Here is a 24,274-nt window from a genome sequence, read left to right as displayed (position 1 = left end):
TAGGCATTTAGGGCTATAAATTTCCCTCTCAAAACTGCCTTCCCTGTATTTCCTCCCACCCCCTAAGATGACTCCCTCATCTGTCTGCTTATTGTCTGATCCCTTTGTCTGCTCGTTGTCTCTCTCTTTGTCTCTGCTCACTGTGTCTGCTCATTTTGTCTGTTCACTGTGTCTGCTCCTCTGTTATGAGGCACATGGAACTGAACTTGGGACCTCCCATGTCGGGGGTAGGTGCCCAAGAGAACCTTTTTTTTTTCTTTGAAATTAACATTTATTTATTGAATTACCAAATATTTATTGTGTACCTGCTATATGCCAGGCAGAGGGACAAAAACAAGTTGTCTCTCCAGTTACTTGTAACTCTTTCAGTAATATCCGCCTCCTCACCATGAAAAATCCATTTGCCTGCTTTAGTATCCATTCATTCTTTGGTTAATCTTCATGTTCAGTTTTCTCAAGTGTACTTTCAAATACTGCATAACAATGCAGACCATTAAGTATTCCAGCGAGCATCTGAAAGACTAGAGGAATCATCACTGCTTTGAACTCTGTCTGACAAAGCAACAGCCAAGAGAGTAAAACTGTCCCTTTTGGTGGCAATGGAACAGTACGATACTTGACGGCTAACGTCCACTTTTAGAAAAAGCCAAAGCACTGGTATGCAAAACCCCACCTACTAGGCTAATCAGTGAACTTCTCAGAACACAGTTCTCTTGGCTTATCTTACCTGAACACAAAGCATCCTATGAAGAGCTTATAACTAACTAGAGTAGACAAAAATGGAAGTGTAGTCAATGATGTATACATCTTCAAAGCATCATAGTTAACCTTGAAGCAGTGTTTGAAAACAAAGTTTGCCAGTATTCCAGAGAAACCAGCTGTTGTTCCAAGGAACATTGACCCATATATATTTAAGGTCTTTTCTTTACTAAGATGTTCAATTTTTTTTCCTATCATTTCATTGGCTGTTGGTCTTCTGCGTTTTGCATCTTTAAGAGAAGGACTGTGCTGACCATGCATATATGTTGTCATCTTGATATCCTGCACCACACCCGCATCCCTCGGGTCAGCTCCAGGATCCTGCCTGGGTGCTGCCATCTTGGCTGCTCACGTGAGCCCAGGTGGGCGGGGAAGCAGCGCCCCCAGCACGGGAAGTCGCCTGCAGCCCAGGCTGCCCCCACCCAGTCCCCAACAGAACCTTTTGAGCCACATCAGTTCCCTGCTTGTTGTGTCTGTTTGTTACATCTGCTCGATGTGTCAGCTCATTGTGTCACCTTGTTAAGTCTGCTTGTCTTCTTTAGGAGGCACTGGGAACTGAACCTGGGGCCTCTCATGTGGGAGGTGACCACCCAACAGCTTGAGCCACATCTTCTCTCCCTCCCATAAATTTTGATAAGTTGTTTTTTTGTTTTCATTTGTCAGTGTATTTTCTAATTTCACTTGCAATTTCTTCTTTGACCCACTGATTATTTAGGAGTGTGTTGTTTAGCCTCCTCACATTTGCAAATTTGCCTCTTTCCTCTCTATTATTGATTTCCAGTTTCATTCCATTATGGTCTGAGAAGGTGCTTTGTATAATTTCAATCTTTTTGTATTTATTGAGAGCTGCATTGTGCCTTAACATGTGGTCTATCTTAGAGAAAAATCCATGGGCACTTGAGAAGAATGTATAACCTACTGAGTTCAGGTATAATGTTCTATATATGTCTGTTAGGTCTAACTTGTTTGTCATATTGTTCAAGTTCTCTGTTTCCTTGTTGATCTTCTATCTAATTGTTCTATCTAATGATGTGAATGGTGTATTGAAGTTTCCAAAAATTATTGTAGCGATGTCTATTTCTCCCTTCAGTTTTGCCAGAGTTTCCCTCATGTATTTTGGGGCATTCTGGTTAGGTACATAGATATTTATGACTGTTATATCTTCCTGGTGGATTGTCCCTTTTATTAATATATAATGACCTTTTGTATCTCTTATAATTTTTTTGCATTTAAAGTCTGTTTTGTCTGATATTAGTATAGCTCCCCTTGCTCTTTTTTCATTTCTATTTGTGTGGAGTATCTTTTTCCAATGTTTTACTTTCTGCTGACTTATATCCTGGGTCTGTAGGCAATAGATAAAAAAATATATATTTTTTAGCCGTTCTGTCAGCCTGTGTCTTTTTATTGGGAAGTTTAATCCATTCATAGTCAATGATATTACTGTAAATGCATTATTTACATTCACCATTTTATTCTTTGGTTTTCACATGTCATATCTTATTTTTGTCTGTTTTTTCACGCTTTGGTTATCTTTTCTATTATTCTTTCTTCTATATTATTTTCCAAGCCTCTCTCTCCTGTCTTTTTCTTTCAGGCTCTAAGGTTTCCTTTAATATTTTCTGCAAAGACAGATTCTTTTTTACTAACTCTCCTAATTTCTGTTTGTTTGTTAATATTTTAAACTCGCCTTCATATTTGAAGGACAGTTTTGCTTGATAAAGAATTCTTTGCTGGCAGTTTTTCTCTATCAGTATCCTAATTCTATCATACCACTGTCTTCCCACCTCTATGGTTTCTGATGAGGCATCTCCTCTAAGTCTTACTGAACATCACTTATATGTGTCGGTTTGCTTCTCTTTTGCTGATCTCAGAATTTTCTCTATCTTTGATGCTTGACATTTATGTAGTATGTGTCTTAGAGTTGGGCTATTTGGATTTATTTTGATTGGGATATGCTGTACTTCTTAGACACATAAGTTGACTTCTTTTGTGAAAATTGGGAAATTTTCAGCTATGATTTCCTAAAATACTCTTTCTCTTCCTTTTCCCTTCTCTTCTCCTTCTGGAACTCTCATGAAGGGTATGTTATTGCATTTCATTTTGTCATTCAAGTCTCTGAGTGCATGCTCAATTTTTTCCATTCTTTCTCTGTCTCTTCTCTCTTCAATTTCAGCTGTTCTGTCTTTGGTATCATTTACTCTTTCTTCTATCATTTTGAGTCTGCTGTTGTATGCCCCTAATGTGTTTTTTTTTTTAATCTAACCTATCGTGTCTTTCATTCCCATGAGTTTTAGTACTTTTCTATTCATGTTTTCAAATTATTCACTGTTCTCACTCAATGTCTTCTTGATGTCATTTATCTTTTAGCCATATTGTCTTTCAATTCATTAATTTGATTTTGGAAATTTGTGTGTATCTCATTAATTATTGTCTCAAATCTTGTGTCTGTTCTGGGGCTTTAATATATTCCTTTTCTTTGACCATGCCTTCCATTTTTCTTATTATGGCTCATAATTGTTTGCTGATGTCTAGGCATCTGATTAAGATGGTAAGTTTACTCTCTCTTTTGTAGGGATTTATTTGTGGGAGGCTGTGTGTTACTGTTCTTCTCTGATTCTTGGTTCAACCTGGGTCTTTAGGATTGTCCCTGTTAGTTGCTGTAAACTGGTGTCTGGACCCAGTAATAGGTTGTAGACCTGCTTCCTAGGGCCTTGGGGAGGGAGGCTGCAAAAAATGGAAAAAACCTCTCTTACCTACTTTTAATTTCCTCACATGCATTTTCTTGGTCTGCCAGTAGATGGCAGTCTTTGGCAGCCCTCTAAGTTCAATGCCTGGTTGGAGTGTGTTTGTTGCAATAGGGACTTGATCCATGTGATAAAGGTTCCTATCTGGAGCTAAAAGCCTTGTAATTCAAACTTTCTGAGACAGTTCTCCAACCTTTGGTGACAGCCCCCTCCCTTTTCCTGGGTAGGAGATAATTCCACTCCCCTCTGCCTCCTCAACAATCAGTCCTGGTTAGTAGGGAGGGAGGTTGAAAAGTCAGATCTCTTTAGACCCTGATCTCTTCAGTCCTGTGCTGGCTCCCAAGGCAAACAGTGGTGTACTCCACCCCCACCCCACCCCCCAGCCCACCTGGAAGGTCTAGTGGGACACAGGAAACCAAATTTGTGTGCCAAAAGCTGAGTCAGCCTTAGGCTGTGTCCCTCTGTCTCCCCTTTCCGTGGGAGGTGGATCCCTGGGGTCCCATTTGTCTGTTGCCACCATGCCCAAGGCCTGAGAATTCAAAAGTATCTTTAGTGTGAGGGACGGTGCCAGGAAGTAGCAGCTGCTGCTTTTAACTCACAGTTTTGCCCTCGTGATTCTTTTCCCTTGCCCCTCTCTCTTCTGGGAGGTGTCCAGCTTTCCCCTGGTGTCCTAAACCGTAAAAGATTCTTTCAAGGCCATTTTTTGCCTGTCCTCTAGCTATTTTTCTGGGATAGAAGAGAGTCCATGTCTTTCTAGTCCACCATCTTCCCAGAAGTTTCTTCATAATGTGTTATATCACTGATTAGCTCTTTCGAGTTGTGTGCCTCATCTGGAGCTTTGATTTGTTTCTTTGCCTGATAAAGCTGCACAATATGTCTACTGCAGCTTGTCCATCTGTCTCCTGCTGTCAGAGAAATCAGAAATTGGTTTCTGCCTTTATACCACAGTCCAATTCTCACACAAGTGTATCTTTCATGCAGAAAGCAAAATATATCCAGAACCCTAGAGACAAAGGAATTAGAATTATAGTTCCTTGTCTTCCATCCCTGTGATAACTGTAAAGGCTGAGACAGGACAGAAGGTAAATGCAGATTGCTCTCCCTCCCCCTCCCCCTCTACCCATCTGATACTGAAGGTCCTTCCCAACTTTTATGAAGGCTGTAATTTCAATTCCAAATGGATGAAACACTTCAGAGACATTCAATCCAGCCCACCTAGTTCACACACTCCCGCCCCCATACACACATACATTTGACTTATTTTTAGTTTTATAGTTTCCTGCCCTGTTTTCCATTTCTACTTCTTTGCCTGTCTCGCTAGTCTCTGTGCCTATCAAGTACAGAACCCAGAGTGTGCTGAGGATGATTGAAGGAGGAAGCTTAAAGGAGGAAAAAGGGGACAGGTTCTATTTTTCTCCAGTTTAAGTACAAGTAAAGTTCCAATGACTTCCATCCTTTTCTCTTCTCCACATTAGAATGAGAATTGGAATTTTGAAAGTTCATTCTCTTGTTAAAAATCTTATAAGTTAGAGTTCTTAGATCGACAAAAAATCCAGGTCTAAATAGTTATTTTTCCAAGGAAGGTGATAGGGCAAAATGTTTATCTTAATATGTTTGCATTTAATCCACACATGTGTATATGTTTATGTATAAATGCATGTGTGGTACGGTGGAAAGTGTTCAAGCCTACATTGTACCAGGGACTGTGCTAAGCAAGTTCCAGGTGTAATATCTTTTAAATGGCATCCAGCCCAGTGAGATGAAAAACCGAAGCTCAGAAAGGCTGAGTAATTTGCTCACAACTCCACAACTATAGAAGAATCCCGGTCCACCCACATTGGTTTCCGTGAGATATGACAAAGAAAGATACCCTGAAATTAATAAAAGGAAAAGAGAATAACCATCTTTTGAGCCGGGCCTCCCTGTCAGTTATCTTCCATCTCATTTGAGACCTCCAGGCACTTTGCGGGCAGCTTCGGGGCTGTCCACCCCCATCCCGCGCAGTGCGCGCCCCAGACCCTGCCCTGGGGCTAAAGGGGTGGCCGGGCCGCGTGCAGCAGCCAGCGAAGGAGTAGGCGTGCCTGGGATGGCAGGCTCGGGCCGGGAAGGCAGGAATCTGCCAACCGGCGGAGAGGCCGGTAAGGAGAGGGGGCGGGGCGGCGGCTGTCCCGCCCCCGCCTCGCCGCCTGCTCTCATTGGCCGAGCGCCTCCTGGCCCCACGCCACCGCCCGCCCGCAGGGCAACGCTTAAAGTGTGCGGAGCAGGTGCCTCGTGCGGAGCTGGAACTTTTCGCCAGTCCAGACTCAGCGCGGCGCCCATTCATTACCCCGGAGCATCGATCCATCTCTCCGGCCGGTCGTGCAGGGGAAGGGGCTTCTAGGTCGGACTCACCCCCACCCAGAGGACCCCCGGGACTCCGCGGCCAGAAGAGCGGCCGAGAGCGCGCCGGGCCCTCGCGGGCTCGGGCAGGAGACGGTGCGCCATGCAGACGTGCGCCCGGGCCTGGGGGCTGCGCCTAGGCCGAGGGGTCGGGGGCGGCCGCCGCCTGGCGGGGGGCGCGGGGCCGCGCTGGGCGCCGCAGGGCCGGGACAATAGCAGTGGCGGCCGGGAGAGCGGCGCGCCTGGGGCCTCGCGCCTCCTCGAGCGGCTCCTGCCCAGGCACGACGACTTCGCTCGGAGGCACATCGGCCCAGGCGACAAAGACCAGAGAGAGATGCTGCAGGCCCTGGGACTGGAGGTGAGCATTCCCACTCTACTCTCGGGCATTCCCTCCCATCCCCGCCCGGGTTCTCCAGGGGCCGTCTCCGGGCGTCAGCCCAGACATCTGCTCTCTGCGCGGGACTCGCGCGCCGGGGTCCTGGGCCCTGCGGTGGAGGCGAGTCCGCGCGCTCGGCACCCCGGCCCCAGCGTTCTCCCACCCGCTTACTTTCTCCTCCACCAGCTCTTATTCCTCTAAACCGCCCCTAACTCAAGTCGCCCTGCAGAAGAGCCCTAACTGCAAAAGGAGGAGGTAGACCTATTGGTTAGATTGAATTTATTCGGTTATCTCCGGTTGTGGACTCAATTCCAATCAAGAGTGGCCGAATCACCATCCCGCTTCATTATTTTCTTTCCTCAAAGTAATCTGTGGTTTGCTAAAGGTTTTTCTTTTCTCTTAAAAAAACCCAACCACCACCACCACTTAATTAGGCAGTTTAAATGAGGTTCCCACAAGCCCCTGTAGACGCAAAGCACCGAGGTCACACTTGGAACTGAGGCACTTTCCTCCGCCTTTTAGTGTTCAGTGACTTCCGTTTTAATTTTAGAGCATTGAAGAACTGATCGACAAGACCGTCCCCGCCAGCATCCGTTTGAAAAGGCCCCTGAAAATGGAAGACCCTATTTGTAAGTGGCGGGAAGGCGTCTTCTCAGAGCGCTCCCTGAGCCTTGGGTTACACTGGTCTATTTGCCTTTTGCGGTTTCGGAAGGTGCGATTCTGGGTTAGAATCGCTCAGGACTGTGAATATGTTGATGAGTGTAAAACAGGGGAGTATCTCAGCGGGCTGGAGAAGGTGGGCTGTTTGTTTCTTGGAGCTGTTAGATCCGCGCCGAGGAGGGAGCTGAAGCTGCGCCTTTCTCGGTCTTTATTCCAGGGCTCCGTGGGTCGCCCGCAAACGACCGGGGAAGGCAGTGTGCACATGTGTAGGGCTCCCCACTTCCCAGCACCCGTCAGGCCCGGGGTTTTCCCACCCTTTGGTGGGGAGGTGGGCTGGGGGTGTTATCACCTCTTACAGATCATGATTTAGGTTCAGAAAGGGAAAAGGAATTGCAGCTGGGGAAGTGACAAAAATGGGATGAAATGCAGGTAATTGGCCTCCTGGCCCAAGCTTTTTTGTTTTTTTAACTTTTTTTTTTTTTAAGATTTATTTATTTCAATTTTAAGAAAGCAGAATCCTGATACATTGCAATTGGTAAACTTCTTTATGATCTGAGCTTGCTCCATCTGTTAGTCTAAGGTGACTCAGAGAAAATATTGCTCAGTCAGGAGTCCTGCCTTGCTTTGAAGTAGACCAGCTCTGTAACAAAGCTTGCTTCTTGGAAGAGTGCACTCTGTGGGTGGGGATGCCTCAGAAAGGCATCTTTCATTCTGAGATGTGCACATGTCATGGCTAATGAATGTTCACGGGAAGAGAATATATTGGTGCAGAAAAACCCCTGTGGCAGCATTTCCATTTAATAGTGGAACAGCTTCATCCAAACTTGGTTTCAGCTAAATGCTTGTGTTGTAGTGAGGGAAATTCTAAACCATATGTTTGTTTACAAGAGAGAAAACTGTGATAAGAGCTAGTTATATGAGTCTTCAATGTCCTTATTGCTGGATTAGTTCTTACGCATAATGATAACTGATGAACATGATAATAATGATAGCAAACATTTACAAAGTGCTTACTAAGGGACAGGTACTTTTTTTTTTTTTTTTACTAGCTCTCTGGCATTGAACCTGGGGCCTCATCTGTGTAAAGCAGGCCCTCAACTTCTGAGGTATTTTTTAAAGTGCTTTTCATATGTTAATTTAATCTTTATCACAACCCTTGGGGGTAAGAACCATTACTATCTCCGTTTTAAAGATATAGAAACCTAGGGGCACTGGAAGGATAAGTAACCTGCCCAAGGTCACAGGTGGCAAGCGGTACAGCCAGAATTCAAACCCACACCCTTGCAGAGGTACCAGGGTCCTCGGCAAGGGTGTGGGTATACAAAAAGTAGAAAACTCCAGTCTTGACCCTTCTTGTGTATCCAGTTTACAGATGTGCACAAATCTTATCACACTAGAATCACGCTGCCACCTGGCTGTTTGCCCTGGTGGAAATGTGGCCACTGCAAGGGCCAGGAAGGGGGTCACAGAGACAATGCTTGGACTGATTCTTAAGGGATGAATAGGTGTTGTTCTGCTGGATGGTTGGGGAGGGAGAAGCTGCTGCAGGCAGAAGGATCAGCTTGTACCGGACAGTGGCCCAGCTGAGCCCAGCCTGTTCAGGGCAGTACAGGTGGCTCTTCAGTCACATAGGCTGCTCCCCTCCCCCTTGGCCCTTCAGGAAGTACCCTGAGCAAACATCTTGATTATAGATTGGCTTCTCAGTAAGTCATTTTTCAGAGAAACAAGCTAAGTTAAAAGTCCTATTTGTTTCATCTTGTTCATGTGAACTCCCAGTACACATGCAAAGAAAAAAGACTAGGAAGATTTATGTCAGTGGTTCCAGAATAGGTGATTTTAGCTTTCTTTTTGTTAGTCTGCATTTTCTAGATTTTCTACAATAAGTATGTATTCATTTTGTAATTAATAAAATACTAGCAAGCAGCAAGCCAATCTACTTTTAGCTATGGTACACCCAGCTGTGTAGTATTTACAGTAAAGTCATCTCGAACTGACCAGACTGAATGAGTCCAGAACCTCACAGAAGCTGCAGGGATTAAATTTTGCGCAAAGTTGTGCATTGCTTGTCATGAGCATGGGTAGAAGGAGAAAGGAGAAATTAACCCCTCATAATGTTCAAATTACTTGTCCAGAACTGAGCAGCTAAACTGTCAGAATGAGATTTTTGAGGTCTTGTGAGAACTTAATATTCTCAGCCACACTCATCTAGAACATTCTTTAATAAATGGTTAATAGAGGGACGTGAGCAGAGAGGGAGAGCGTGTTAGGTAATGCAGCTGCAGGTGGTGACTTTGTCACTCAAGTCAGGTTGGGCGCTCTCCTGAAATGACCTCTAGGGCACCTGGAATGGGGTAATTGTGCCCCAGTGACTGCAGGCCGTGGCCATCAGGTGTCTTGCCTGGGATGATTTCTAGGGTGTCTCAGTCTGTGGCAATGCTCCCCCTTGGCCGTTCCTGGCTCCTTCAATTCCTAGCTTGTATGGATTATTGTTTATTATTCTCACCATTTCTGTGGGTTCAGAATTCAGGAGCAGCTTAGCTAGGTGATTCTGGTTCAGAGTCTAATGAGGCTGCAGCCACACATCGGTAGATGCTTGATCTGGCTGGAGGCTGCACTTCCATGGTGGCTCCATCAAATGGCTGGCGAGTTGGTGCTGGCTCTTAGTGGGAGGTCCTAATTTCTCCTTACCTGGGCTTTTCCAGGGATGCTTCATTTTCATCCCAACATGGCAACAGGATTCCCCCAGAGCCAGGGTGTCAAGAGAGAAAGCCAGGCAGAAGTGATCCTTTTTTCGGTCTAGCCTGGAGAAGCCTCAAAGCATCACTTTTACCATGTTATTTTCCTTAGAGTGAGTTCTGCGTTCACAGGACGAATTCGGTTCCCCTTTTTGAAGGAAGGAGTGTAAAAGAACTTGAAGATGTATTTTTAAACCATCACATTCATCTAATATTTACATGCCTCCTACCTTAACTGATAGTGAATGTCTTACAATTTCTAGAAGATATTCAGTGAAAACAATTATACCATATTGTAAATATAGTGGTACTTTGAAGATTATTATTATTACTAAAGACTTATTTTTTATTTATTTCTCTCCCCATCCCCCCCCATTGTCTGCTCTCTGTGTCCATTCGTTGTGTGTTCTTCTGTGTCTGCTTGCATTCTTGTTAGCAGCACCAGGAATCTGTGTCTCTTTGTTGCGTCATCTTGTTGTGTCAGCTCTCTGTGTGTGTGGCGCCACTCCTGGGCAGGCTGCACTTTTTTTGCGTGGGGCCGTTCTCCTTGAGGGGCGCACTCCTTGCACATGGGGCTCCCCTATGCGGGGGGACACCCCTGTGTGGCACGGCGCATGGGCCAGCTCACCGCATGTGTCAGGAGGTCCTGGGTTCGAACCCTGGACCTCCCATATGGTAGGCAGATGCTATATCAGTTGAGTCAAATCTGCATCCCCTTTGAAGATTATTAAGTGGTGCAGTACCACATGTCCATCCTGTAAATGCCCTAGACTGCTCAGATTTTGTTTTTTGAGTTGGTATTTCCTATTCCATTTATTGCTCTAGGATTGTAAGCTACTATCATCAAATCTACTTCTATAGCTTCTGTGATCTGCTTCCATTTGGCATTTATTGAGAGATGTCTATTGAAGATAAGATGCAGTTGAGTGTGAGAACAATTTGTACATTGATTTGTCATCATGAGATTCTGTGATTGGTGAGTTACTAGGAATATTGAGCTAGCTGTATGTGGGAGTTCAGATGAATTTTAGCAAAATATCGATTTACCTATATTTTCTAAGCACCTGCTATATATATATGCATATATATGGCCCTGCCCACAAAGAAATTATCATTTAGTTGGTGAGATTCTCAGACTTTTAAGGCATATCCTTTAATAATGACAACAACAGCAGCAGCAGCAAAGACATATCCTTGTGAATCATTCCAGAGATGTTTTATTAATATACAAGTAAATAATTATTTTTTTCTTCTTTAAAAATATAAATATCAGCATAATATATGCATTGATAGAACCTTAGATGCATCTTAGGCATAGTTTTTAGATTGTCAAACAGCAGAATGAATGTAGTTTAAGTGGTTGAGCACTTGTTTCCTATGCATGAGGTCCTGGGTTCGATCCCTGGTACCTCCTAAAAACAAACAAATGGAAAAAAAAAAGGAAGCAAGAGCAAAGTACATTTCTCCATATAATTGAGGCAAAAAAATAAAGTCAAGAGTTGTGTTTTAAGTAATTATTTAAGGGAACAATGTGTGTGTGTGGGGAGGGGGTTATGTGTTTAAGTGGGGCAGGTATATTGACTCATACAAACTACCTGTCCATTCTGATGACATTTTCCCAGGTCTTGTGCAAAATCACTTATGTGGGAAATTAAAGCATAGCCCTAAAAATGCACCGAGTGTTTAACAGTTAAATTGGCTTATTCCTGTTATAAGGTATTTATTTGGTATAGTGATGGGTACAGAGTTCTCCTCGATATTTTAGGTACAAGTGACAAAGGAAAGTGGAAAGGCCCTTAGGTGGATTTATGTAAGGGAGAAGCATTCCTTCTGCCTTCTGAGAAGCAGAAGCGGTATGAGTCATTACCTGTGGATTCTTTAGGTAGAGGTGCCAAGAGGCCACTGGACTCTGTTCTGAGTACAGTACAACCAGGGCATTATGCAATGCTTTGAGGGAGAGGAGTAAACAAGGACAGAAGGAGGTGTTTATGCTGCAAGAAAAGAACTTACTGCTGAGGTTCCTAAAGGTTGCTTGAGTACTTTCCTGGATGGGGAATCAAACTTGTGCAGAGCGTCTGGCTGTGCTTGAGCTATAGGCAAGCACCCAGGGAATGGAGACTTGTCTCCGAGTTTATTAATGGACGTTCCGTTTCTCATCTTCCCCCTGATTAGTTTCACTGTCCTTCACGAGCATCATCAGACTGTTCACAGGAGGAAACTATTTTGTCAGTTTGGGAGGAAAAGTGTGAGGACTGTGCCTGGGAGCTTTGCTCTAGGTAGTAGAGCTGGTCTCCTCTTTGCTCTCTCCTCTGTCCACGCAGCTTCCTTGGGCCTTGCCGCCCATGATTTGGATGGCACAATTACTTTTTAGAATGCTTTTCTTACTAGGTAGGGGAAAAAAGCCTGCCACTCCGGAGTTAAGGACCCCATACTGTTTTCTCTAGCCAGGAAGTTCTTTTCGAGGGTGAAAGGAAAGATAAAGCTACCATGAAGTGTATCCTGGACATTGCCTGCTTAAGGTTTGGAGTTTTATTTAGACTGATCATGCCCCACAACTTGCCTTTAGAGACCTGATTTTTAAAAAGTTGTAGTAACATGTACATCTCCCAAAATTTGGCATTTTGACCATTTTTAAGTGTACCGTTAAGTGGCATTAATTACATTTACAATATTGTACTATCATCACCACTGCCCATGACCAAACCTTTTTCCTCACCCCAAACAGAACTCCTTAAGTAATAACTACCCATTCTCCCTTCCCCCAGCCCCTGGTAACCTCTAATCTACTTTCTGTCTTTATGAATTTGCTTATTCTAGATATTTCTTTTTTTTTTTTTAAAGATTTATTTTATTTATTACTCTCCCCTCCCCCTCCACCCCAGTTGTGTGTTCTCTATGTCCATTTGCTGTGTGTTCTTTTTGTCTGCTTCTGTTGTTGTCAGTGGTATGGGAATCTGTGTTTCTTTTTGTTCCATCAACTCTCTGTGTGCGCACCATTCCTGGGCAGGCTGCACTTTCTTTCGCGCTGGGCGGCTCTCCTTACGGGACGCACTCCTTGCGCGTGGGGCTCCCCTATGTGGGGGACACCCCTGCATGGCGCGGCACTCCTTGCGTGCATCAGCACTGCGCATGGGCCAGCTCCACACGGGTCAAGGAGGCCCAGGGTTTGAACCGTGGACCTTCTATGGGGTAGGTGGACGCCCATTTCTTGTAAGTGGAATTTTGCAATATTTTCCCTTTTGTGTTTGGCTTATTTTCACTAAGTGTAATGTTTTCAAGTTCCATCCATGTTGTAGCATGTATCAGAAGCTCATTCCTTTTTTTGGTTGAATAACATTCCATTGCATTTATATATTGCATTTTGTTTATTCATTTACCTATTGATGGGCACTTGGGTTGCTCCCACCTTTTGGCTTGTGCATAATGCTGCTATCAACATTGGTATAAACGAATCTGTTGGAATTCTTGCTTTCAGTTGTTTTGAGCATTTACCTAGGACTGTAATTGCCAAGTCATGGTAATTCTATAATTTAACTTTTCGGGAAATGCCAGGCTGTTCTCTACAGTGGCTGTACCATTTTACATTACCCAAGGATGAACAAGGGAGAGAGCCATTTTTTTTTTTTTGAGAGAGAGAGAGATCTGATTTTGACAAATTCAATTTCAGCTATGTTCAGCGAGTAGATCTGTTGATCCCTCTTCTCTCCAGCTATGTTCAGTGGGTATTTCGGTCAACTTTTCCCTCCTCTCTTCTTTTCTCCCTCTCCTTTGCTATCTTGGCATAATTCAAGACAGTAACTCTAAATCTCTGGGTTCCAGAGTACACTGGGTTGTTTCTTCTGCTGTTTCGGCCAAAGTAAGATTAATGGGTATGAGAAATGGCAACCACTGAATAAACATTCCAGACAGTTCACTAACCTGTGTGTTTAGGCAATATGTTTTTACCATATATTGTAGGTGATGCCTGAGGTCTTAGATTTTATCAGAGTAAGAAACAACTTAATTTCTCTGTTCATCAAGTCACAGGACTGTCCTGTTTTCTAGCTTAGAGGTTTGGTCATGAGCAATAGATGAGTGAATGGGAAAGGCTTTTCATACCACTCACTTTCAGGAGCATGATGAGGTACTACTCTTAATGGTTCTGGAGTGTCCATTAGCTTTGGGTACAGGGAACAGCTCATTCCTTTAACTCTTTGCTCTCTGCAGATGGTGACAACCAGAATATGATGACAACCAATAGGGGAATATGCCTATTATCCCCAGGCTGGGTGGAGGCAGAGCCCATGGGTGCTTGGGAAATTGGGCTGGTCCTGTGGGGACTAGAGTATAACTGTTGTAGGATTAGAAATTTCTGTTGAAAGCGTGACCATTTTTATGCCTCTGGATCATGTCTATAATGAACTGTTTTCTTCATTTATGCTAATTGGCTTTATAATAATTTCAGGTGTTTTGTTCATATCAATGACTGCTCTGAAGAATAATGCTACTATGGTCTGGAGACCCTGATGTGGAAGGTGCCAGTGGGCTCCTGGCTGGTCTGGTGGGTGGTGGGTGTCTGCTCTTCCTTATTGTTGAACTCACTGAGGCAGGGCAGAGCCAGGGTCTGGGTGGGAGGAGGCTGCGGAAGGACAGCGAGAGGGAACTGGGCTTTAGTAGAGGCTCTCTTACCACTGGGGCTTGATTATTGCCTAACCCTCTTGAATGACTGCCCTGCTGGGAGGTATAGGAGAATGGATTTTCTTGTGAAAGGAAAAGAGAACCCCTCCATGGTTCTAGCTGAGGTTCAGGATCTCCAGATACATATTAACATTCCCCAGAGCAGCCACTGAGGTTTTTATACACTGGAATGAAACACCTGAAATTTTTCAAAGGCCAATTAGCATCAAGAAAGAACAAAATAATGAATTAGAGATAAGACCCAGAAGCATAAAAATAGTCAGCTTGAGACAATGAAGTTTCTAGCTGAGAGAGCCCCAGAAGGGAGAGCCTGGATCAGAGGGGCAGTGCTGGACCCATTGTCCCCCCAGCCCCCCAGTGGCTTTCCTTGGGTTCCTCTTTCTGCAGTTCTTGTTGAGTCACTGTCATAGTCTGATTTTTATTTTAAGGGGAAGGAATGAAAAACTTTTAATCACTAAAAGAAATCATAACAAAAAAATGTCAAGCTTGAGAAGGTAGGCTTGTTGATCCCACAGTGCTTATGCTCCATTCCACTGAGCTGGAAAAATTTATCAACTCCATGTGGGCGTCCTCTCAACTTGGCTTCCTGCCCACTTCTAGTTGGCCGGTACAATCTCAGTTCCTGTGATCCTTTTTCTGTCAAGTAAAAAACAGGCTCACATTTACCCCTTTGGTCCTCTCTTTCAGTTTAGCTTCAGGACTGAGTCTGGTCCTGTCAAGATGATTGACAGGACCTGGGTGGTACCCATCCCCTCCCCAGTGACCCTACACCTTGCCTCTGGGGAGACCACTGTCCACCCATCTTCCTCCTTCCTTAGGAGGTGGCCTCACCCATTACAGATCCAACATGAAATTCTTAACCCTGCCTTTCAAAACAATGGGAATTAGCCACTGTCACAGGAGTAGCAAATGAAGCTGTATGTAAAAGAAAGAACTTCTAAAGGTGTATACGCAGAATCAAAACGGGCATTTTCACATGGGGAAAGAGCAGTGGATTTTTTGTTGAAGGAAGGAGGAAGAATAGTGTCTTATGTTCCGTAAGGCTGGAGATCTGGAGGTTGGTTTTAGGTCAGGACTCCCATATTCTAGCACTGAGCTTTAGGGCTCTTATCCTCTTTAGACCTCTTCCTGAATCTGAGTCCTTGATGTACATTTTTCAGATAGTTTGGCCTAATGAGGGACTGTAAGTGTAGCCCTTGGCAAAACAGCCAAATTCCTCTCTAGTGCCATTATGTTGTCTTGGCTGGGAGACAGGTGAGTGGAGGAAGGAAATTCCTGGAGCATTGGAGGAATCTTATTGGCAGTTTGAGGGACTAAGGAACATAGGTTTAAATAATCCTTCTGCTCCCACCAATTTCTCCTTAGCTGTTCTTAATTATTTGAACTGCTGCTGTGTTATTTTTCCTAAGCACGGAGCCAATTAAAAATCAGCCAGGGGAGCAGTTGTAGCTAAGTGGTTGAACGTCTGCTTTGCATGTACGGGGTCCTGGGTTTGATCCCTGGTACTCCCTAAACAAACAAACACGAAAAAACTCACACTGAGGAGCAGATGTAGCTCAGTGGTTGAGCACCTGCTTCCCATGTATGAGGTCCTGGGTTCAATTTCTGGTACCTCCTTAAAAAAAACAACAACCAGTCATTGACCCATTGGGGAAAGAGTGGTCTCTTCAACAAACGGTGCTGATAAAACTGGATATCCACATGTAGAAGAATGAAGTTGGACCACTACCTCACACCATATAAAAAATGGGTCAAAGACCTAAACATAAGAGCTAAAACCATAAAACTCTTATGATTTTAGAAACCTTAATAATTTTAGATTTGACAGTGATTTCTTAGATGACACCAAAAGCTCAAACAACAAAAGAAAAATAGATAAAATAGACTTTATCAAAATTAGAACCTTTTGTATGTTAAAGGACATTATCAAGAAAGTGAAAAGACAACCTACAGAATGGGAAAAAATAACTGTTAACCATATATTTGATAAGGGTTTAGTTAGCTAGAATATATAAATTAACAATTGTTACAACTCAACAAAAACAAAGAGTCAAATGCCACAATTAAAAATGGGCAAATGGGGAATGAATGTGGCCCAGTGGTTGAGTGCCTGCTTCCCATGTACAAGGTCCTGGGTTCAATCCCCAGTACCTCCTTTAAAAAAAAATAATACAAAGAATTTGAGTTGACATTTCTCCAAAGAAGGTATACAAATGGCCAATAAGCACATGAAAGATGCTCAGCATCATTGGTCATCAGGGAAATGCAAAACCACAGTGAGATAAAATTTCACACTCAATTACGGTGGATATTAAAAATTAGAAAATTACAAGTGTCAGAGAGGATGTGGCAATTTTGGAACACATACATTGTTGGCGAGAATGTAAAATGGTGAAGCCACTGGGAAAATCAGTTGAGTGGTTCCTCAGAAAGTTGAACATAGAATTACCATATGATCCAGCAATCCCACTTCTTGGTATATACCCAAAGGAATTGAAAGCAGAGACATGGACAGATATTTTTACATTATTTATAATAGCCAAAATGTGAAAGAAACCCAAGAGTCCATCAAAAGATGAAAGAATAAATAAAAAGTGGTATATATATGCAGTGGGACATTATTCAGCTGTGAAAAGGAATGAACTTCTCATACATGCCATGACATGAATGAACCTTGAAGACAATATGTTGTGTAAAATAAGCTAGACACAATAGGACAAATGTGTGGTCTAGTTTATATGAAATACCTAGAATAAGCAAATTCGTAGAGTCAGATTGTAGATTCCAGGTTACCGGGGGGTAAGGGGTATGTGAGTTATTGCTCAGTATGTGCAGAGTTTCTGTGTGAGGTGATGAAAGGTTTTGATGATATATGTTGGTGATGGCAGCACAATATTGTGAATGTAATTAGTATCACTGATTGAAAAGTGGTTAAAATGGGCATTTTGAGTTGTATATATGTCAGTACAAAAAAAGTAAAAAAAAAAAATGACCGCTGAATGGCTAAATTAAAGCCCAGTTAGTTGTGGAACAACAGTGACAGTAAGACTGTGCTTCTTTTCTTAAATATATTAGGCTGTGAGACTGAACGAGCAAGACCCAGGGCAGACCTTTGGGCTGAATAATCTGCTCTGCTAGTCTGACATCTCACCGACTCACATTAAGGACACATTGTGGGGTGTGGGTGTAGCTTAGCATATATGAGGTCTCATGTTCACTCCCCAGTACCTCCTATTAAAAAGAAAAAGTCGTTTTAGGAAAAGCTACTGAAATTCTCTGCCGAGACTTCCTTTTTTTTGAACTTTTTTAAAGTAATGCTTTTTTAAAAATATATATTTCTCTCCCCTTCCCCACCCCCCCCATGGTTTGCTCTCTTGTGTCCATTCGCTGTGTGTTCTTCTGTGTCCACTTGCATTCTCGTCAGGTGGCACAGGAATCTGAGTTTCCTTTTTTTGTTGTGTCATCTTGTTGTGTCAGCTCTCCATGTGTGCAGCACCCATCCTGGGAGGGTTGTGCTTTTCACGCAGGGCGGCTCTCCTTGTGGGGCGTACTCCTTGCATGTGGGGCACCTCTGTCTACGTGGGGGACACCCCATGGCACTTCTTGGGTACGGCAGCGCTGCACGTGGGCCAGCTCACCACACGGGCCAGGAGGCTCTGGGTTGGAACCCTGGACCCTCCATATGGTCGGCAGATGCTCTATCAGTTGAGCTGCATCCGCTTCCCTGCCTCTACTTTCAGTACTTCCAACAGTATAGCTCTGACTCTCTTGTGCCAGCTGATAAGAAGGACGTTTAGTACAGAAGATGGTACACAACTATCTGGGATGATTATTTTCACTGGTAGGATCTTACACAACTTATGAAAAAATGTGCCTGGCTCAGTACAGGAGCTCACCTGTGCCTGCAAATGTGGTGTAACTGGCTAGCACGACCTGCACGTAGCAGGGCCTCTCCTGCAAATGGCAAGCAGAGGAAGCTCACCCTGGTCTGTCTCCTCCTGGATGACCGGGCTGGCCTCTTCCCATACCTCCTTGTTTCCAGGGCTCCCTTCTGTGACATAGTCACACCAGCAATAACATTATCTTTCTGTAATGTGGAAAGAATCGTTATTCTCCATCTTGAAAATACTGTGTGGCTCCCGAAGGTTAAACTCTTGATATGACAGAAAAAGCCCCTCACAGACTGCTCTCGTCTGAAAGCTGGATGCTTTGTCCTCACGGCCTAAGGTGGAGCAGACCTCCAATTCAGAGGTCTTTCTGAGTTGAGTGCCGGCCAGGCACTGCTAATTAACCTCCCCTCCCGCTGGGCTTCTGAATCACTCTTTCCCTCAGACTGATTGGGAAGTGACTGGATTTCTTGCATGTTCCTAAGAATGTACTTGGATAACTCCTCAGATATTGGTTTGTGGTACTTTCATTTACATTTTTAAAACTGACCGGAGGAAGCAAGATTTCCCTTCATTAGGCACTTCATAAGGCATAACCTGGATTATATTTACTCATGAAACTGATAGTTATAAAATTGCTCCTTTTGGAGTGATGGAAAAGTTTTGGTAATGGCTGGTGATGATGGTAGCATAACATTGTGAATGTAACTAATATCACTGAACAGTATACTTAAAATTGGTTAAAATGGGAAATATGTTACCACTTTTTTTAAAAAAAGTTAAAAAAAAAGTTTTAAACAAAAAAACTGTCCTCTGTTTCCTTAAAATAGCCTGGCAAAATGACACATCTTATAACTTTATTTCCTGTGAAAATTATGGAGTGAGTTTGTGGGGGTCTGACAATGGGGCAGGTTGGTGAAAATGGTTTCATTGAGGATAAGGAAGGATTAAGGAAATTAATATTCATATAGAGTTTGGTAGAATTAAAAGAACGTGGAGCATCTTTCTAGCCAGCTTGTTGTCTTAGATTTTGCTATATCTTGATTTTCTCTGCTATGGTGACTAGTAAGTCAATCCTAAGATTTAAGAGACTGAGTTCCTATTATCTTAAAGGAGCCAAAACAGTTTGTATAGATATTTGCCTAAGTAGCTAAATCCCAGCTAAATTCTAGTAGCATTTCTCTCTCTCTCTGCCAAAGGGCAAAGGACCCTTCAGTGTAAGTGCTGTGCAAGCAGGTCTGAAGTTGAAAGTGTGGGCTGTGGAGTTAGACAGCCTGGGTAAAGCCATGTGGCCTTGGGCACGTGGTCTGCTCCAAGCCTGCGGTGCAGTTCCTGGCCAAGAGTAAGCGCTCCATTAATGTTAGATGCTATTATTACTTTGTTATAGAATGAATCTAACATAGAGTCTCACCTGCATTCAGAAACTTCTGTTATTCTTAATGACCTAAGTGCTTTAATAGGAATGCTGATTAAAACTGCACTGGGGTCTTTTATTACAGTTGTTGGGTGATGGGCTTTTTATAAGCAGCCCTTTTAGGGATACAAAGGAAGAAGTGTCTGAGTCAGTAGAGCATTTTAGAGAAAATGTAAGTAATGTCTTTTAAGACTGTGAAACTTTGCCTCTTCTAGGAGAGTATAAGGTAATTTAAGCGAGGGGGGAGGATGGCACATTTTACTTAGTGAGACAATTTTTATTTAGAATAAAATAGAGCAGAAACTAAGTAAAGGAAACAGAAGAAACTTGGAAAAGAGCCAGAAAAGAGTCCGTTCCCCCCCCCCCCCCCCCCCCATATTATGTGGAACCAACCTTGAGGAGAAATCGAATGCTGTTTTGGGATTCTTCAGAATTCCATATACTTAGTATTGGCTGGTTGGATGATTGTTTTATTTTCTGTACAGCTGTTTCCCTCACAGAAACATTCAAACAAAACCAGGTTTTAAACTATAGGTGGAGCTCACACTGAGATGTTTTTATTCAGTAACATTTCTCTTTCCCACATCAGGTGAAAATGAAATCCTTTCGACTCTGCGTGCTATTTCCAGCAAAAACCAGATCTGGAGATCATATATTGGCATGGGCTATTACAACTGTTCAGTGCCACAGACAATTATGCGGAACTTACTGGAGAATTCGGGATGGTATGTATTTCTTGGTTAAAGAACAAGGGTAGTGAGATTGCATGATACCTGCACTTCCACCCCGCTTTCTCCATGGAGTCTCAGAACTTGCTCACGGATTGCTCCCGCAGGCCTCTCACCTCCAGGAATCTACCTGGCTTTCCCTGGCTTGGGAAATTCCCTTGCTCAAATATAGAGGAAATAGAAGTTTCTTCTATTTTTATTCCCATGAAATCTTCTAGAGCTCTACGTTTTGGATGCTGGTGATCTCTCCCTCTCTCAGACTTAATTTCTCTGCTATGTTTGTAAGCAGGACTTCATGGGGACACTGACTTTTTAGGCCGTGTCTGAGCTTACTTGGCGAACCAGTGTTTGGGTGTGAGAGAGAATCTCGATCTGTGACTTCTGTTGGGATTTTATGGTTGATAGTTAATCATGCCTCTCTTCCATATTCTCGTTTCACACCACCTGAGAAAAAATATAGGCAATCAGAAATGGAAATAAAAAATATGAGCTTTTTATTATCTAACATTTTATAGAGAAAGAGGTATTCTGTAAACAGGTTCTTCTAAAAAAAGGTAAAAGAGCATCTGGAAGGGGACTGAGCTGCACATTCTCAGTCACTTGTTCTGATCTCACCTCACCAATCAGGTAAGTCATTCCTACTAAGGGTGTGTGTGTGTCTGTCTGTGTGTCTGTCCTGTGTCCTATGCCCACTCCAGTCTCCAGTGATTGACCAAAACTGGAAGTGTTTCTTCTGTACTTGAGGAAAAACTCTCAGCCCTCCTCCACACTATTTTGCTGTTTGCTGGATAATATAAAGAGTCAAACAGAAGTTCATTCTCCAAGACTAAACAAGGAAACAGCATGGACGTTTCTTGACAGCTGGAGGCCAGGGCTGCAAAGGCGTCAGGGCATCTGCTTCTTCTGTCCCTTGGGAAATAACGTCTAACTATAGAGGAGGGAAGACGGGGATACCAGGCCTTTCTTTCTCTCCTTTCCTGGTCAGTGTCATTATACACACCAACATCTTGGAATTGCTACTTTTATTTTAACTGATGTCTTAATTTCAAGGAAGAAGTCTTATTTGAGTATATATGTGTGTGCTTATTATTTCCAGAATAGAAACAGAGCAAGCTTGGGGAGGTGATGGTAATTCTTAGGTGATTTTTTTTTTCAGTTAGTGTAAGAGGTCTTTTTTTTTTTAAGATTTCCCCCCCTCCCCCATTGTTTGTGCTTGCCGTCTGCTCTCTGTGTTTGCTTGTCTTCTCTTTAGGAGGCACTGGGAACTGATCCCAGGACCTCCCATGTGGGAGAGAGGTGCTCAATCACTGTGCCACCTCCACTCCTGGCTTTGTTGTGTCCCTCATTGTGTTTCCTCTTTGTGTATCCTTGTTGCATCATCTCACTGCGCCAGCTCTTCGGGTCAGTTTGCTGTCTTGCTCATCTTCTCTAGGAGGCACTGGGAACCAAACCCGGGACCTCCCATGTGGTAGGTGGGCACCCAACTGCTTAAGCCACATCCGCTTTTCTGTAAGAGTCATTTTACTTTAATTTCTAGTAAGACCATCATGATGTGAGGGCAGAATAATGTGAACATCTATGTGATTCAAAGGTATTTGTAACAAGGTATCTGTCAGGTTAGCATATATATGAAAAAATTGACTCTAGTAGCCTAAATAATAAATCATTGAATTGGCTCCACAGGAACTCTTGAAATTTATAAATACATGCCCCAAAGCGCTGAACCAAAAACTACTGAACACTGTGCCTCTTTTGTCAGTTTTTCCATAAGTGCACACAACGTCGCAGTTAGTGAGAGTACTTTGCCCTAGATGCAGTTATTAGTGCCACATTGTTATAGAAGCCAGATCTGTTGGCATAGTCACCCATGCATTGCCATCCCTGTGCAGAGCTTTTAGTTTCAGTATGCTCTGCTCCTATAGTAATAAAAGAACAGGGAAGCCTAACTATCAAATAACTAGTTTTTCTGCTTTTTGGAGTGAGTGGATGTGTTGCCAAGGGCTTCTTTTCCACTGTGGTATTGGTAAAAGTTTGAAGGGTAGCACCAAGTTTGATTTCAATAACAAAGGGCTTGTCTCTCTTCCCTCTTAAAAAATAAGCCTCAAAATACATGAATGAATGGGCTGCAGCTGGCCAGCCGTCTGAATCCTGGCCAGAGTCTTCACTCTTGGGCCATAACAGAATATTCACCATATTGCTTCCTCGCTGTGAGTGGATGCGTTAATTTGTTCTAGGAGTAGCCAGCGTTTTGAGAGGGAGACAGTGTTATTTGCTTTTCAGCCCCTGTTTTCTCTGGGGAGTGCATTTTAAATAGTTTCCTTCCCATTCTCCAGAAGCTGATCTGAACCAGAGGGTGCTCTTATACCTCTCTATTGCTGATAGGATGGGATGTGCACATGTGGGTGGGTAAACCCTACAATATCACCCTCCTGAATGGTTTCCATAGAGACGGGACCAACAAGTTCCGGTGACGTGAGGTGAAAATAAATTGAAAACATGGCCTCCAAAGAACACAAACATTTGGGCTCTTAAAACAAAATTTACATCAGGTCTAGAGTTTATTTTATGAGATTTGTTCTTCCACATTTTTGGCTGCTGATAACATGAATGACTAGTTTCAGAACATTGACATTTTCTTTTTGGCTGTTTCTGTTTTGTGTAATTTTAGTATAAAATTGAATATTTGTCTTACTGCAAAGCCCCCACTACCTTCCTCTTTCCTGATGCCCAAAAGAGTCATGGCCAAAATTATAGTGAATACTGATTATTCTGGAATAAATATTAATGCCATGTAGAGTATATCAAACATTCTACTTGAACCAAAATAAATGCCTTCTGGTTGTGCAGATTTATATGCATGTATGTATATATATTTTTTTAAATGCCCCCCTTGCAGTTTTTTGTGTGCTGTCTGCTCTCTGTGTCCATTCACTGTATGTTCTTCTGTGTCCGTATTTTTAAATTTATTTCCCCTTTCCCTTTACGGCTTGCTTTTTGTCTGCGCTCTGTCCATCACTGCACTCATCTGCGTTTTTTGCTGGTTTCCCTTTTTGTTGTGTTACCTTGCTGAGTCGGCTCTCCGCAGCATGCGGGCGAGCCTGCCTTCCCAAGGGAGCCCCGGGATGCAAACCCAGGGCCCCCTATGGTAGAAGGGAGCCCAACTAATTGAGCCACAGCCGCTTCCCCAGATATATATTTTAAATATTAAAATACATCTAGAAACAGAGGCCAATTGAGTTAAATGGTTGTAAAGTAATGTAGGAATTGTAGATCATGGACTCATTTTCTTAATCACTATGTTTTACCTAATTGAGGCAACAAAACCTTGTAGGTCTGGTGGCAGACCCTTAGATCGCATTTTTCTCCTAAAGTAAGTGTTTATTTACTGTCCCCAGCTAAGAGTCCTTTAATAGGTCATTGTTAAGAGCATTAATGTCTGTTTTAGTAGGATAAAAGACCTGTAAACCATAAAAGAAACCTACAAGGAAAAGAGGTGGGATCATATATTTGGCATCTTTAGAAAGAAACCGTTGTAAAGCTGTCCATTTTTAGCAGTGCTAATTAGCATTAGCCTAGGCTTGGACTTATGAAAAGGTTGAACAAAAAGGAAGGCTGAGCATGGGGCGAGGGGAATATTAAATCCCAGAGTCTGTGATAGAAGGAAGAGCACGGTCTCAGGTATGAAGGACTGCGGTGCGACGTTTGGGGCTTTATCCTGTAGGCAGTAGGGAGCCACCTGAGGCATTTGAGTAGGGTTATCACAAATATTCATTCCTGCTTTTAAGCACTGTACTTGGCCAATAAGGCAACAAAAAAGGAGGGGTGGGTATAGGACATTGGACAGAAGACTAATGGGAATCTATCATTATTTGGGGTTAAAAAAATCTGAAGTTCTACCTTGACTTGGTGAAATAG

At 43.2% G+C, this 24,274-nt stretch overlaps 1 protein-coding gene and 1 pseudogene across 1 annotated transcript in view; one reads left to right on the top strand and one right to left on the bottom strand.

The window, feature by feature from the left end:
* Positions 1-432: 432 nt before the first annotated feature.
* LOC101425788 (complex I assembly factor TMEM126B, mitochondrial pseudogene) lies at positions 433-1,032 on the bottom strand (annotated as a pseudogene).
* A 4,841-nt stretch (positions 1,033-5,873) lies between these two features.
* GLDC (glycine decarboxylase) overlaps positions 5,874-24,274 on the top strand; it is an 85,604-nt gene continuing 67,203 nt past the window's right edge. Inside the window, exons 1-3 of the mRNA XM_004457381.5 lie at positions 5,874-6,240; positions 6,809-6,887; positions 20,221-20,356. Coding sequence (XP_004457438.1) covers positions 5,986-6,240; positions 6,809-6,887; positions 20,221-20,356 — 470 coding nt within the window. The 5' untranslated portion in view covers positions 5,874-5,985. The remainder of the gene's footprint in view (positions 6,241-6,808; positions 6,888-20,220; positions 20,357-24,274) is intronic.

The sequence above is a fragment of the Dasypus novemcinctus genome, chromosome 8, assembly GCF_030445035.2.
Source record: "Dasypus novemcinctus isolate mDasNov1 chromosome 8, mDasNov1.1.hap2, whole genome shotgun sequence".
In the NCBI taxonomy this organism is placed as follows: Eukaryota; Metazoa; Chordata; class Mammalia; order Cingulata; family Dasypodidae; genus Dasypus; species Dasypus novemcinctus.
This window is presented reverse-complemented; position numbering and strand designations above follow the sequence as displayed.